At 38.1% G+C, this 17,053-nt stretch overlaps 1 protein-coding gene across 1 annotated transcript; it reads right to left on the reverse strand.

The window, feature by feature from the left end:
- Positions 1 to 227: 227 nt before the first annotated feature.
- LOC135468481 (protein amnionless-like) lies at positions 228 to 13,762 on the reverse strand. Its single transcript, XM_064746762.1, has 13 exons — positions 13,263 to 13,762; positions 12,251 to 12,411; positions 11,538 to 11,634; positions 9,254 to 9,474; positions 8,070 to 8,231; positions 7,619 to 7,715; positions 7,306 to 7,391; positions 6,820 to 6,949; positions 6,049 to 6,138; positions 5,061 to 5,166; positions 3,688 to 3,874; positions 1,557 to 1,667; positions 228 to 872 (listed from the first exon to the last, which is right to left on the reverse strand). The coding sequence occupies exons 1-13, from the start codon at positions 13,312 to 13,314 to the stop codon at positions 792 to 794; spliced, it is 1,581 nt and encodes a 526-aa protein (XP_064602832.1). The 5' UTR covers positions 13,315 to 13,762; the 3' UTR covers positions 228 to 791.
- Between the last annotated feature and the right edge of the window lie 3,291 nt (positions 13,763 to 17,053).

Genomic DNA, 17,053 nt, shown 5'->3' on the forward strand with positions numbered 1-17,053 from the left:
GCCACCTGAAATGTCTTTACAAATACCTCGTTCATATAACAAAGAGGTCAGCTGATTGTCTGACTAACTCACGGTTAACATCTAATATACTTTTAACTAACTGGCCTGTGAGTATTTTTACCGTACTATATGTCCACTAAGGTGTAAGTTACATCTTTATATACACAGAAAGATGTTACCGATTTTAATAACCACCGATGAAAAGTAAAAAAATAAACTTTGCTGGGGCAATGGTTTATTAAATTTTGAAATACAAGAGGGAAATACAAGCAACACATTGTGAAGGGTATACAACACTTAAAATTAAGCTTAATTTCCAGTCTCCGCCACGAGCATTATGTCCCCCATCGTACCGATTTTTTAAAGCATGCCCAAAGGCTTTCATTTCCCATAAACATAACCCATAATAAGCAACCTGTGCCATTGTTTTACAGTTAAAGTGAATGTCTAGTTTTTTGATCATTCTCATTGTCTCACATGACGTGAATGTCTGGTTTTGATCATCCTCATTACAAATATTCCCAAATTTATTTGTTAGATAATGTGTGTATAAACCATACCTTTCCATATGCTAATGGAGTATGTTTCTACCTAAATACAAGATTTCCAAAATTTAATTCAATTTTATCTAAATTTTAAATCCTAACAGTGTGTACGTCCAGTGAACAATATCATAATATAATATCACAGATACAGAAAGCTCTACTTGTGTATTTTTTTCCGCAAACGCCATATATTTTAAGTATAGCCTGCCGCTCCTTGGATGTCCACATCTCACTGCCGGCTGACTCTTACATGTTGTCCTGATCCAGGCCCTCGGTCGAGAACGTTGGGTTAATGTGAATAGATGGATCGGCGAAAAATGCGGACTCCTGAAAAGTACAACACAGATTCGTATAATTTCATGCGGTTTCCTTTGATTTTATTTATTTATGTGATTGGTGTTTTACGCCGTATTCAAGAATATTTCACTTATACGACGGCGACCAGCATTTTGGTGTGAGGAAACCGAGCAGAGCCCGGCGGAAACCCACGACCATCCGCAGGTTGCTGCAGACATTCCCACTTAAGGTAGGAGAGGAAGCCAGCATGAGCTTGACTTGAAACTCAGTGACCGCATTGGCGGTTTCCTTTGAGGACGAACTGATAAAGTTCGCAACTATGAATAAGGATAGAACGAAAGCTTGTCCACAAAGAGACACGCACAAATGCATAAAAAGGGGTATCACAAATTCAATGCATATATAAACACTTTGTAATGAACTGCTTTCGTTTCCATGCTGACAAAAAACATACACAAAATAGCTTTGGTACTATCAAAAATTAGTCAATGAAAATCACAGTGCTACATTTCAAGGCATCAAAAGCAAAACATGTTCTCATAATTTTTCGTTTAATGCCCCCAAAACATAGTGGTGGTCTCAGGAAAATGCGGAAGTCCTAAAAAAGAAAATTAATTTGTTATTTTCTTGAGAGTTGAGAAAGAGGGTTGAAAGAAATAATTCAGTTCTAACTCCAATCCATCAAATCCACACAGGCTACTAAAGTTAACATACTTGGACTGAGTCATAGAGAGGGTTGTCAAAGCCCTTATCTCCTGACGGCACACTGGGTTGGTCCGTTTCATCATAGGACTGGATCCGAGGCATCTCCACCACCGTGCCAACCTGTAATCAAGAAACATATTCCAGGTAACGGAAAATATGTAAAGAAAACCACCGATCAAGGAGCATACCCGAGACAAAAGTTAAACATAAGGAAAACAGGTGATCAGGGAATATTCTCCAGGTAAGAGTTAAACATAAAGAAAAGACGTGAGCAGAGAACATACTCCAGGTAAGAGTTAGCCACAAAAAAACAGGTGATAAAGGAGCACACTCCAGGTAAGAGATAAAATGAATACATTAGGGAATCATGAAACATACTTCATACAACAGTTAACCATAAAGAAAACAGGTGATCAGGAAACACACTCCAGGTAGGAGTTAACCACAAAAAACAGTTGATAAAGGAGCATAATCCAGGTAAGAGATAAAATGAATACATTAGGGAATCATGAAACATACTTCATAAAAGAGTTAACCATAAAGAAAACAGGTGATCAAGGAACATACTCCATACAACAGTTAACTACAAAGAAAACAGTAGATAAAGGAGCATAATCCAGGTAAGAGATAAAATGAATACATTAGGGAATCATGAAACATACTTCATACAAGAGTTAACCATAAAGAAAACAGGTGATCAGGAAACACACTCCAGGTAAGAGTTAACCACAAAAAAAACAGTTGATAAAGGAGCATAATCCAGGTAAGAGTTAAACATAAATACAACAGGTGATAAAGGAACATACTCCATACAACAGTTAACCACAAAGAAAACAGGTGATGAGGGAACATACTCCATACAACAGTTAACCACAAAGAAAACAGATGATCAGGGAACATTCTCCATACAACAGATAACCACAAAGAAAACAGGTGATCAGGGAACATACTCCATACAACAGTTAACCACAAAGAAAACAGGTGATAAAGGAACATACTTGATACAACAGTTAACCATAAAGAAAACAGGTGATTAGGAAACATACTCCATACAACAGTTAACCACAAAGAAAACAGGTGATCAGGGAACATACTCCATCTAAGACTTAACCACAAAGAACAGGTGATAAAGGAGCATACTCCAGGTAAGAGTTAACCACAAAGAAAACAGGTGATCAGGGAACATGCTCCAGGTAAGATTTAAACATAAAAAACAGGTCAGCAGGGAACATACTCCAGACAAGAGTTAACTATAAAGAAAACAGTTGATCAGGGAACATACTCCATACAAGAGTTAACCACAAAGAAAACAGGTGAGCAGGGAACATTCTCCAGGTAAAAGTCAAAACATTGAAAAAAAAAACAGTGATCAGGTAACATGTACCCTGAGATAACACATCCTTAAAAATAAAACTTGTGATCAGAGGGCATACCCAGACAAGAAAAACGTGTAAATAATGCCAGGGATAAAGCAACAGAAACGGATAAAGTATAATAAGTACTATAATCAGAGAACGCATGCAGGATAAATACATAGGTCCTACTCGAAATGTCGAGTAGGCTATTCCATGTAAATGATATGTCCATGTTCACAATTATCCCTCAGTAAATGACGAGTCGACAAGTAAGACAACGGAACCCACTATGTAGCCTTAAAATCGCCTTCAAGGCATGGAGTTACTGCCCGTGAAGCATAACTCGCAATGTTTACGCTGATGCTGATGGAAAACAAGCACATGCCAACGCACGCTTTCTTGAGCAGTAAATTAAGCACAAGTGAAACAAATTTCTCCAAGGTGACAATTGCTTTTCTTTACCTTCAAGCATTATTTCCGTTCGTCTTGAGACAAGACATGTCACGTTAAAACATCTCACAAATCTAACTGCAATTTTTATTTTAGTACCCCCCAACTTTTTCTGAACTTGTCTGTATATCAAAAGAAGAAACGTATTTTACGTGAAAGTTTATTATATGCACTGTTACGAATGTTTATGAAAAATTTTCACAATGCAAGCTTGAGACGTGACACCAAGCATGCAAGAGTATGACTTTAGAGAGACTGAACAAAGCACTGTTCACAAGCAGGGAGACTGAACAAAGACCTGAGCGCAAGTTGTTATGAGACAAAGTGCTACATACCTGCCCGGTACCGTACATTGGGTTATCTATCCCCTGCACATGCTCAGAGGATATATCGCTGAATCGCATGGAAGGGACAACATCAGACCGAGCCTGGCGAAACTTCCTGACCTTATCTCTAATAGTGGATGGCAGCTTTGTTATAGCTGAGACGTCGAAACCATTCACACCCCCAAACGCCAGCGAGCTGGAGGGAGATGGAAAAGGTTATGACTCCATGAAGTTTTCTCACTCAAAGTGTGCATACAGCAGGCCTACATGCAGAGTGTTTGCCAAGTTTCTACCGTACACTTTGCAATTTATTTTGGATGAATGACTTTTCCCTAGTTGCCTTTTAAATCATGTATCATACACACACTTTACAGTAAGACAGAAAGGCTATGACGATGGTGTCATGTGCGCATTCATACATAACGACTGGGGCCACTTCCACACAGCCATTTCTAACAAAAGTTAAAATTTGGAAATGCAGATAAAAATGTATAGCTTACTTTTGGGCCCTGTGAATCCAAATTTTGACCACTTCTTAAATGTTACCAAAACACAAAAGTGTCCAAATTGAAACTTTTAGTCTCTAAATCTAATCTGCGACGACTTTTAGATTTTGACTTAAAGGATTTCTTATTATCTAGATTACGACATTAAAAAAATGCAAAAAAGTTTATCAGCTTTCTCTTGCGGCGCAAGAATTGCTTTAAACTACAGTTTCCCTAAGGCCCGAAAGGTCAATCCGGATAATAAGGACCCTGCTGTGGTGACATCAACGGTGATAGCTGTCAAAATAACTTTGTTGTGGGAAGAGCCCGAATTGGGCGCCCTAAGCTTGTCGTGAGTTCCCAGTATATGTTCACTGATGACGTCATTTCCGAATATTTCCGGCGTTTGACGGAAAATATGCATAAAATGGAGGGGTTATTAAGAAGTCTAATATATTCTTTAAAGAAGGAAATTTTTTGGGCATATCTTTCTTCATTTCTCTTAAAACCATTTTCTTTCTTTTATTGTAACTTTTCATTTATCCTTTAAGTCAGAAATGGCTTTGTAAAATCGAGGCGTTTCACAAAACTCATGTAACTACTCGTACACAGGGCTAACGTGATAGGTAATTGACAAGTCTAAAAACAATTGCTAAATGTGATAACATAGAGAGTCTGGTATGAAGCGTGTGAGAATGACGAAGGAGACTCGGTGAATATTTGAAAAAAGTCATATCAAATGAGAAGATGAAATGGTTTCCTGTGAGAAATCCTTGGCTAAAATTCACCTTTGTTACATATGACGTGGAGCGGAGTAAATGTGCATCTACATGTGTATATGGCGTATTTTAGCATACACCGCCTGTGGTCTTGTATGATATATTTCAGGGGAATTACCTTGTTCTCCGGCGATAGACAAAGAAAGCAATGACGAGGACGATGGCGACGACAACAAGGAGCCCGATGACAATGCCTGCTATCTGTCCTCCTTCCAGGGGACTTCCTAAAAGTAGACAAATATTGAGGTTAGGCTTCATTCGTGCGTAACCTCACTAAGCCAATATGTCAAGTTTAGGCTTTCCAAGCAAAATTTAAAAAAAGAACACTTTTTTGTATTTTTTTACAGGAAATGAACAAAATGTGTTAACGTTGTATATATGTATATAACGTGCCTGGTTGATACACCATGCATGGCCGTGTGTATACACGGCGGCATGGCACTCATCGGTAATGTCGTTGTTGTTTTGCTAGGATGTCGGAAGTCGTAGTATATAGACATACTAATGTGGGATGCTGATGTTGTCATTTGAAAGTGCATTAAAGCGGATGGAATGAACCTGTAATCGACACTGGTTATCTCATACTTCACAAAACTTGAGAGTGGTATGGAGATATACAGGTATAGGGATGTTTTCATACCTGTGCGGGGCTGTGGTTGTTTGAGGGTACCGTATTACAGACTTGTACTGCACGGTTATCTAACATTTCACAGCACTATGTCATTACAAGTGATGTCGTACAGTGATGTACGATGTTGATGTTTTCATACCTGTGCGGGACTTTGGTTGTTTGAGGGTACCGTATTACAGACATGTACTGCATGTACGATGTTGATGTTTTCATACCTGTGCGGGACTGTGGTTGTTTGAGGGTACCGTATTACAGACTTGTACTGCACGGTTATCTAACATTTCACAGCACTATGTCATTACAAGTGATGTCGTACAGTGATGTACGATGTTGATGTTTTCATACCTGTGCGGGACTTTGGTTGTTTGAGGGTACCGTATTACAGACTTGTACTGCACGGTTATCTAACATTTCACAGCACTATGTCATTACAAGTGATGTCGTACAGTGATGTACGATGTTGATGTTTTCATACCTGTATGCGCTTGTGGAGGTTTGAAGGCACCGTGTGACACCTGCAGACTGATACTGGTTATACCATACTTCACGCCACCGTTGGATATGTCTGAAAGATGTAAACCAACCACGTATATATTCAGTAACTCTTAAATGGTCACAGAGGGACGTGGTGGCTGAGGGGGTTAGTCCCTCACCAATGCGATCACTTTGAGCTCCACCTCTCTGGCTTCTTTCCCGTCCATACTTGGGAAGGTCTGTTAGCAACGAGCGGATGGTCGTCGGTTTCCCCCCGGGCTCTGCCAGGTTTTCTCCCCTCATAATGCTGGCGACCGTCATAAAAAAACTTACGGTATAGAGAACAAAATCAGAGCATTGACTACGGTGTGATATGGTCACAAGTAACCAAAAAAATACGGCCTCGTGTGAATTTACCTCAGTTAGAATTAGTTATATTATACAGATATTATAACTGTTCATGTAAATGCTTAAATAGTAGCGAATTTCACGCCTCCTATAGCACTATTGTTTAAGGCATAATTAAATTAACATAATTAACAACATCCAAAGTAGAATTCCAGAAAACTATATTTGACTGAATTTAACATCCCAGTCTTAATGGCTCAACATATAGCGATTTGTTAAATTTGAGATGCTATAGTCCTCTAATTTAACGTTTAATACGTTATAATTTGGCCTTGTTGATGGTGCCTTGCCCGTAAACCAACGTGGATACAATCAGAGACGTGTTTGGTCTCGAATATATTTACGCTGCATGCTAATAACCCACCGTCATCGATAGCCTTTTTAATTGCATTGGCGAACGGTAAACTGTTGTTTCCAGCCGTGTCGCTGAGAACCATCTGTATTTTATCATCTCCTCGCTTTGACATGATGTAACTTACGCTCTCACCATTGGGCTGTGTAAAGATTTGAAAATGTGGATTTGTTAAAGAGAGAATAAATGAGAATTACTTCACAACAGGTTGTCAATGTTTGAGCCATGTCCTGGCACGGATATGTGTTACAGAAATAAAGACATAACAGTGACTTAGTACCATGTATACACAAATATAACCAAAGACAGGTTGCTTAAAAGATTTGCTTAAAAAGGTTACCAAAACGTTTGGTGAATTAATAATTCAAAATGGATTCAAAAGCCGGATTCTTAACACGCCTGTCGTTTTACCGTAAAGCATATGCTTGATATTAAGGTGTTAAGGATTGATTAAAACTGTGTTTTGTACAAATGTCAGTATTGTTGTCTTTTACATGCCTTTCCAGTAATAAAGCTGGACTTCATCGAATCCCGCAAGAATGTAAATCTGAATCCCGTGCCGTACGACATCTCCAAAATGGCGCCTGAACGATAAGAAAAAATAGCAAGTATTTCTGAAATTAGCCCACGACTCATCAAAAGAAAGAATGCTTGAATGCAATAGTCGAAGGCAGTTTAATAGTCTTCTCTTCAAGGTCATGTAGCGTGCAAAACATTCCTTGGGTTAAATTTACTACATTTCCTTTTTGATCACACCGGTAATTATTCTTTTCTTTTTGGGTTTTTTTAGGTGTAAATGTACACTACGTACCACATATATCGCAGCATGATCCGACCGGACGCAAGGGTTTCTCACAGAAGGGCCGAGCACAACTTGACGATTTATACCCACAAATCTTGTCACTGATCTGTAGAAAAAGAACGAAATACCGGTACAGGTATAATCCATTCCATATTTAGTTCATGCGAAACACTATAATAGACATACATTTCTTAAGATGGACCCCTGCTTTAAACATCATATACCCGCAAGACATTGTTTTTATAAAGCCGTGTATGAAAGATGGTGGAGCAGATACAAAGATGGTGGAGTCGATACAAAGATGGGGGAGTAGATACAAAGATGGTGGAGTCGATACAAAAGCTGGTCGTTTTTATTTTCCTTCTTCCCGATGATATAAAAACATGTCCTTATTTTGAACTCCGTTAAAATACTTGAGCCATGCAGGTCAGACTTTGCAACATTTTAGTCACCTTTTTACCTTTTTATCATCGTTGCCGCATGCGCAGCCTGTGACATCATTACACTTCTGCGCTGTGCCAAGAACTGTGAGGGAGGATTGAGCCTTGCCTGAGGGCGGGGGGAAAGTTCGTGTGCCGATGTCAGTGGCCAGAAAACTTTTGAAAGATTGAGTGGTGTAACTCTGAAAACAAACCAGAAACATACGTTAAGGTTATAACGCAGAGATAACAGTATGCATGACATTCTTCAATGGATCTGTGGACAGTCTTATCATAGTCAGCGTTTGATGCCTATCTGTCCTTCTAATGGCATGGATGATGATGATTGGGAGTCTTAATTACGGCAACGGGATGTGAAGAATAAAACCATTAATTTATTTAAATGGAACACGTATGGAAAATGGACAAAGATCGAAATGCTTTTACCGTGGTTAGTTAAAAATCTTGTCAACATTTATACAGAAACGTGATTTCACAACAGCAAGATATAGAGAACTAAAATAACTAAATAATTTAAATTACATTCATCTTAGTATCGGGTCAAAGATAATCCAAAAAAAATGAGAATGCAACATCGTTCTAAGCTCGATCTAACCTAGATCCTGGAACCATTCATTCATGTCACTTCGGTTAATGAAAGTTCAGTAATACTGACAAAGGCCTGTATGCGATTTTTTTTTGTTTTTTTTTTGTTATTAAATCCGCACAAATCATAATTTTCATGGCTTAATGAGAAGAAGTATTGAATACCTAGTACAATATTGGCGTATGTCCAGATTTTTAGCTGCGACCAGCCGCTCTGTAAGTCGTTCTGTCTGTCTGTTGGTCTGTCGGTCGGTTAGATACATACACACAATCGACACTGATTGGCTGACAGTGGACAAAGGGTTTCCTGGGTTGATTCAGGTCACGCTTGAATAAAGCTGCCATATCTAAAATTCAGCTTAGGTTAGGCATAACCTGGACTTGCCTCCACTCCAGCCAATCAGAATCGGTTCTGAATCAATTTGACGCGGGCCATTCACTTAATAAGGGGCCTGGGTGCAAGGCGACATAGATTTGCAGGACATCGCATCTCTTGGCAATTTATGTTTGTTTGTTTGGCGCGACTTCACAACGTACAGATCAAAGACAGATCAATAACAAGGATATGTCTTCAGACGGACTAAGATGTTTCTGTAGCTATACTGCAATGCTGCCTTACCGAACCAGACATTTGTAGGCTTCCAACGGTGATGTCATAACCACTGTCAAGATTGACGTAATACGAGCTCGTGTCGGGAAATATGACGTCATCGGATTTACACGGGACTTGTTCTGTGTCTAGAAGAGCAGTGCCGCTACATTCGCCTCCCAACGAATCTTTGGGACACCAGTTATCCGGATTGAACCATGGCTCTGGGGATGTCGCTATGAAGTTTACATCTAAATAGTAAAAACAAATAAAGTAAAATCTGCGCGTTTATACATGAACATTTTGTATAAACCTATACATAACTTATTATTGTTTTACTTTGGCTAATTATTTACTTATGCGGTTAGTGTTCACTGTCTTAAAAATATTTCACTTATGTGAGAGCGGATTACGAACAGCCTGAACTTGGGGGTTAATATCGGCGCACTTTCTGAGTTGCCTGACAAATCTCTTTAGGGTGAATGCTTGAATTATACATCTAAATTACTCGACGTTCAAAATTATGTCTATGAAAATGGGTCTAACTATAGTTTGTGACTCACGTTTATAAGATGTAAATTATTTATTTTTTGTGCAATTTTGACGAAACTTGATTATCACCACAATGAGATTAAGAAAATAAATTCTAAATACTTTATTTAATTTTCCGACACCTTTAACACGCCAGGTAACAAAACGTTAAGTGTTAAACGTGAGTTTTAATGCACCGAAAATGTAACTATAAAACATACATTAATTTCTTGATAGATTAACGCCACCTCTGTACTGTTAAGTTAAAGAGAGTGTAGATTCTGTTTTTTTCTTTTCCTTCTTTTTTTATCCATTTTACCCTGTGTCTATACCTTTAAAACACCAGTGAAATAGTGAAATATGTTTTGAACACAGGTTAAAGTTCTAATCAAATGAAATATTCTTGAAACTGCATAAGACACCTTTTAAATAGTTGAAGGCATAAATATTTTATTTATTTTATTTATCTGAGTGGTGTTTTAACGCCGTACTCAAGAATTTTACAGAGCTCAAAGGAAACCCACGATCATCCGTTGGCTGCTGACAGACCTTGTGATCATAAAACCATAAAAGCCTGATTACAAACTAACGGTGATGGGACGGACTGTATTCCTGTACTGTAACCATGGGGTCAGATATCCAAACAGATCATAGAGAGGTGGATTTTACACCGAGTATTTGTAAACAGTGTAAGGCAATCCCGCTAATGCGTGCGCTGAATACTGAGCACACGAGGATACGCCCCCCTGTTTGGCTGTATACGACACAACACGGGTAACGCGGACATACAGCTATGATACATGATTTTATTATGGCTAACACATTATTCAAAGCTTTTCTACGTGTAAGTACGTGTCACCAGGGAAATCTGTACATTTCCTTGTTTCAACCTTAGCCATATCGGTATTAATACTTACGTAACCGTAAAACAGGCTCAAAAGAAAACAAGCTCCATTTTTATAGATACTGAAATTTCCATGCACTCTAAAAATACTTCCAGATCGAACTTTTTTGAAATTTTTTTTGAGAACGTAGAAGTGGAAAAGCTGAAAAGTTGAAGGAATCATATCTAAGCGTTTGCTGATACCCCAATCGTATATCTCGCAGACTAGTTATTCCACAAGTGGGCAAAGCATACATTAACATAGTACATAGTCAATTATGTGGTTTTGTGTAGTTTTAAACTACGAAACGGTGGCTTACAGGCCAACATTGTGTAATATCAATAATTCTCTCTAAAAAAACACAATAAATGTGAGTGTTTGTGGCTTCGTGAGGTATATGTTGACTTACATGCATGAGGTACGGAATCTAAAGCCGTGTCGTAGCCTTTGAGCTTTAAAAGGCGCCATAGTAAAATAATAATTAATTATCAAGGGTGTCTGGATTGACTTTCCCAGTGTAGTTCATTGATTTACCTTTTGAATAACTCTTTTTTTTTTGCTGCATTTCGTACAAGTTTAAAAATTTAGCCTAGTCACTCTTGGAACTGGACTTGCACTTTAAACTGCGCAGAAAAAATAGGAGCAGGTTACAGAGGGAAAGGTTTACTGAGCATAATGTTTTGTGCACAGGTGACATTTACACAAACGCCTTTGGCTCGCAGAATTCAAAGGAAGGGTCACAAAAATACATTTCTCTAAATTCAAATTAAGGCCTTACGACTTGGTGGCGCTACTTTGGTAAACCATCAATTGAGCACGAATATTACGTGTACAAGACCAGCTGGGACATGCATCATATGTCTGACTATAAGGCCAAGCTAACTACATTTATGTTTTACCTCCAGTTGATGGGTTTTGGCAATTTGTCGGCGTTTGTTCACTAAAAACCAGATTTAAACCATCACCAAGGATCAACTCGACGTGGTTTGGAAGGATCTGTCAGAAAGACACAAAAAGTAAGTTAATAAACAGAAAAAATGACCTGTATCAAAGAATCTCTGCTTCTATAGTCTTATTTCTTTGGCTGTTTAGTATTACAATACATGTACAGTAAATCACAAACAGGAATTACAAATACAAACAGTTTATCTTCGTTGTTTAACGTTATAACTGGTCGCCCGAGTTTTATCACCCTAGTGATAAATTGTATCTTTGCCTGGGAGATTTCAATACAGAGCTGAACTGAACTGAACCGTCAACATTTTCTCAAATTGACATAGTTGACGCTGGTGAACTTAAGATTACATTCTAAATTCAACGTTTACAACGATGTAATATGTTTCAAATACGCTCAGTTCACCCATTGTGTTCAGGCACATATTGAGACCTGTGATAACGTATTCAATTACAGAACAGTGACGTCATTAGCGACCAGCGTAAATGCCAGTTTAGCAGCAGAGAATTGATCGATGTACAGGGAATCTCTGGTTGGGCTGTTTGATTGGTTTAAGTCACACCCATCATACGTACTGGGAATATTGGTGTTAAACAAAATTATTCCTATCTCGGCTTATATGAAACCAAATTCTCAGTGAGATGGTAGAAGACTCACCAACTCCTTAATAGTTGTATCAAGTTGAACATAAATCTGGGGTGCCAGTTCCGGTATTCTCACAGACACAGGACCGCACGGCGCGTGTCCAGTGTCCCAATTTTTGTCACTGGCAAAGTTTGTGTTTGCTGTCCACTGTTTGTAACCCCCTTCACAGACATCTGCAATAATAAAATTGATTGATTAAAGCAAAGTAAACCGAAACAAATAAAAAAAACAAAAAAAACATGCTGATGGAAGCTAATAAACACGGCAAATAATCTGTACTGTAATAATCTCTATGTCAGCTTCAAATAAAAGTTGTTTTCAATAAATAGACCAAACTGAATAGCTAACCATGTGATATCCTACATCTAACCTATGTTTGTATTCCCTGTTGGGTGAGGATCAGGCGTAAAGATAGACAAAGAAGGAAAATCCTAGAACAACCATAATATGAACAATATACACTGGGACTGAGTCAGTTTAGAGATCACCTCAACAGCACACAGATTCTTGGGCATGTTTTATTGCAATTTATGTAGTCATTTATTTCTTTCTCATTCACCTGCATCAATTTGTAAGATACACATAACTGCCAGACCTATTTGCAATCGGATAGCAAGAGAAAAGTGACTTCCATTGTCATACTGTCTCAGAAAATCATAAATAACCACCAGAAATTCAAGATTAGACACGTAATTTGTGTAAAGACTGCTGTCTTGAGAGCGTGAAATTTAAAATATACACAAAATATAAGATATACTCTACATGTTCATGAATGTATGGATGAAAACGTAAGCAGTTCTAAAGACACTCAAACTAATCGGTATTCATTAATCTCATGTTGATCAGCCCAACGAAAAACCGCTTAATTTCTCAAGTTCAAGTGTATGTGGGTATGATATTCAGCATAAGTATGATAAGGGGATTATATATAGTAGGCCTACCATATATTTTACTATATGTGTTACTATAAAAGTTATTTAAAATACCATCACATCAAATCTGTAATATATGGAACTTTACTTACTGCAAGAGGCTAATAGAGTGGTGACAAAAACCATCCATCGCACGCTATCCATCTCTGTACACGACGAAAAGTTAGACTGTGACAAACCAGAGCACCAGATGAACGAGGAAAGTGTCCGACCCTGCTGTCGGAGCGGAATGATAGACACACATTTACAACGAGTGTCTTATCTAGGGGGCGTATACATCAGGTAGGAATTCCACAGACGACCTTATCACGGAGACAAGACGTGTCATCCGCGTAGACTACATAATCCTCATTAAATTACATGTAGCATTTCAGGGTTGGTGTAACAGTTGTAAACAGGTGGAGAATATCATATATCATCTGCTTGAACATGAGGTTTGCCCGTGGCTATGACTGCAAATGATTTTATAATTTATAAACGAGCTTTAAAGTCGTTATAATCCGATTACCTAGCCGTCCCACGTGATCCCTCAATTCTCCGTACACCCAATATGTCTGTTGGTGACATGAGAAGGCCAGGGAAATCCAGAGGCTTTTTCTCATATAGACACGGTTGTACAAATGTCAGCAGCCTGTGTGCTCATCTCTATTTTCCTCGTATTAGATGACGCTGTTCTACAGTTGTGGTAGACACCAGACCGAGTACTATTAAACCGCCACAAAATGTTTAACATTATATTAGGTTTTACATTCAGACGGAGGTTAGCCGCACACCGCTTGGGCTAGTTACTCAGAACTTTTATACTCATCAATATATATATATATATATATATATATATATATATATATATATATATATATATATATATATATATATATATATATATATATATATATATTCCAAACATTAATTCCAAACAATAAAGGCTTCTGAAATCTTGGACATTAAGTTTAAAGTAATATGACCAATAAGTTAACACTGTAAACATTAGAAGGCACTCCGCGGGCGCAAAGCTCTGCTAAATGTACAAAATTCACCCATTACGTTGCACTCAATGCATACGTGGAGTTCCAAAGAATGGACAATACTTTGCTAGGCACTGTTGCAAGGTAAAAGAAATAGTTTATTTGTGTCATATCTTGCGATGGTGAAGAATCATTAAAAAAAAATATTCTTGCAACTTGATGCAGAGTCGGTTCACGTCAAAAATATAATAGATATATAGGCCAAGAGTGCATCGCAATTATTTTTTTTCGGAAAACCGTGACACAGGTGACAGATACATTAATGTCATTAAACGTTGCGTAGCATTCGTGACAAGATACGGAAACACGTTTTATTCCTTTAGCGACAAAAGAGCGAACTCCTCTACTGATTTGGTGACATGACTAGTCATATTAAGGATGTCGACCAGTCCAAAGGGGCAGTCACTCTGAATTTGTTTTGCCGTTTACTTCATCTTGTTACCAGATCATATTAAGGACATGCTGTATGGCCTTGCAAGACGGATAAAATATTTATTTTGGATCATATATATATATTTATAGTTTTAACCTTATATTCTCCTCATTCTTTGAAGAACTTTATATTATGTTTATTAAAAATGAACTTGTTTTCTTGATTTATTGATCGATATTTTATCCCAATCTCATGAATTTTCACTTACTTGACAGTCATCAGGTTTATTGCTGGTGGGCGGATACCATGCATTTCTGACCACTACTTTCTTCATATGGACTGATTTGGCTATGCTATACTACATGTATACACTAAACGTAAAAGACATGGGTAATAAATAAAGTATTGACCACTTAGTAACCATGCGGAAACACATATACGCAAGGCCAAGAAGTTCAGAACTGTATTAACAGGAAATAATTTCCCAGCAGGCCGTTCGAAAGAATAGAGAGAAGTTTCAAAACATATATTTCACATCGATAAAGACATATTGAAATGTTAGGATAGAACAATTTATTTCAAATATACACAATGAAATTTAATGACATGTAAACCAAAACAGCGTATGGACAATGTTCAAAATGTGAAAACATCCGAGATTTCAGTAAAGTGTACTGATCAAGGTATCAATGTACTTATCAATGTTTCAAATATATGGGTTGATCACTTAAAGTTTATTCAGTGTAAACTTAAGACTACATCACAGAGACTAAAACTACAATAATGGCGACAGTTTGATGGGCACATATAACCGGTGAAATTGGGCCGCTTGTCATGTTACCTCAGTGAATGTCTTATTTAAACTGTTGTCTTACTTCCTTTGTCATTTGGGATGGCACGATAATGCCTTTGTTTATTGCAGCGTGGTACAATCAAAGGTTGCTGTATTAATGGTAAATCTGGAAGCCTAATAATCTGTGGACAGCGTCACAAGTCTTTGCTTTGTCACTATCAAAGAGGACTTTGTTCGGGTTTATAAAATACCGACCGTAAGCCACTGTTTTATTTAACCACTGAAGTTAAGCGACATGGAAGATGTCGACCAGCTGAGTTTAACGATTGGACAATTTATGTACTCGGTAAGTACATCAATCATCACGGTATGTGGTATAGGTCACAAATATCAATTACTACTTCTAAAGTGTCCGAAATCCTGCGTTTTTCCTTAAAAATGCATGTGTTTTACATGCTGGCGTTTGTAGAGTACGGGAAATACAGGATCTTAAAAAGGCTGATGCCTTGTTTTCAGTATCGTGATTGCCGTCAATTTGGGATTATCCCTTGTTCGTCTCCCATAGAATTGTCACCATATTAACAGAGTGATTAGATCTTGTGTGTGCTCGTCTTCTACTGACTCCATCGTCTTACTGCTGAACGCATTCTCAGACTGCATTCTATTTTCACTCATTTGGTACGGATTGATGTGGCATCATGTAAAGACAGCGTAGCGACAGCTCTTTGGAAACCGAAGCCAAGAGCTGAGCCACATGTTTTGTCCTTGGTGTGTTCTTTCTATCAACTGAAACCGCAATTTCAACAGCACGTGTGATTGATGTAATCAAGACGTGCATTCCAATTTGTCCCGCTTTTACATATCTAACTCTCTCCGACATACATCCTTTTCTGTACGGCCTGAAGATCACGCATGTGGCAGCTGTGTTATAGAGGCCCGGCTGTTTCAGCAGAAACGACGTGTCATCTGAGATTTCCTGTGTACAGACAAAGCCAGATGAAACAGTACATGTAGATACCTTGATTACTCTGCTTGGAACAGGTTCTGTCAGCGACAGCACCAGACAACAGAGAGCATTGTTCCTGAGCATAGCCATACTAGGGAGTATACTTTATACTATAATTAAACAGAAAATGTATTCTGAATTTAAAGATTTCTCACACATTCAAGCTCTTCGAACGGTAGGTTCTTCACCTGCCGTTCGTCTGTTTCCGTATACTGTTGAGCTAAAATAATTGTAACATACTTTCTAGGGGAAGAAATTTCAAAATGTCATCTAGGATGTCGACAGGATCATTAGAAAAGTCACCTTAACTCTGCGCGCCACACATGTGCCACGTGGAAAAAAATGTTGTTATCTCTCCGCATTAAGTAAATATTCATTGTTTTAAGTGGTAAGAATGTTAAAATATTGTTTTGAGAATAGAATCATGGCTTACTCTTTGTCATCATTTCTAATATCTTAAATAAACATCTTTCGATTGATTGATTGAAAGATTTATGGTGTTTAAAGCCGCGCTCAAGAATTATTGACGTACACGTCTGGTTTATGAATTGAGGAATCCATTACAAATCTCCTGATTTAAAGCTACAGTTGAAACAGCGAGGGTTGGATTCGAACACACTATCTGATCGGTCAAGAACCTGAAAGCCACACGGATGCAGCTCTACTGATTTCATTCATTCGCCTAG

Source organism: Liolophura sinensis, chromosome 6 (genome assembly GCF_032854445.1).
Source record: "Liolophura sinensis isolate JHLJ2023 chromosome 6, CUHK_Ljap_v2, whole genome shotgun sequence".
Lineage (NCBI taxonomy): Eukaryota > Metazoa > Mollusca > Polyplacophora > Chitonida > Chitonidae > Liolophura > Liolophura sinensis.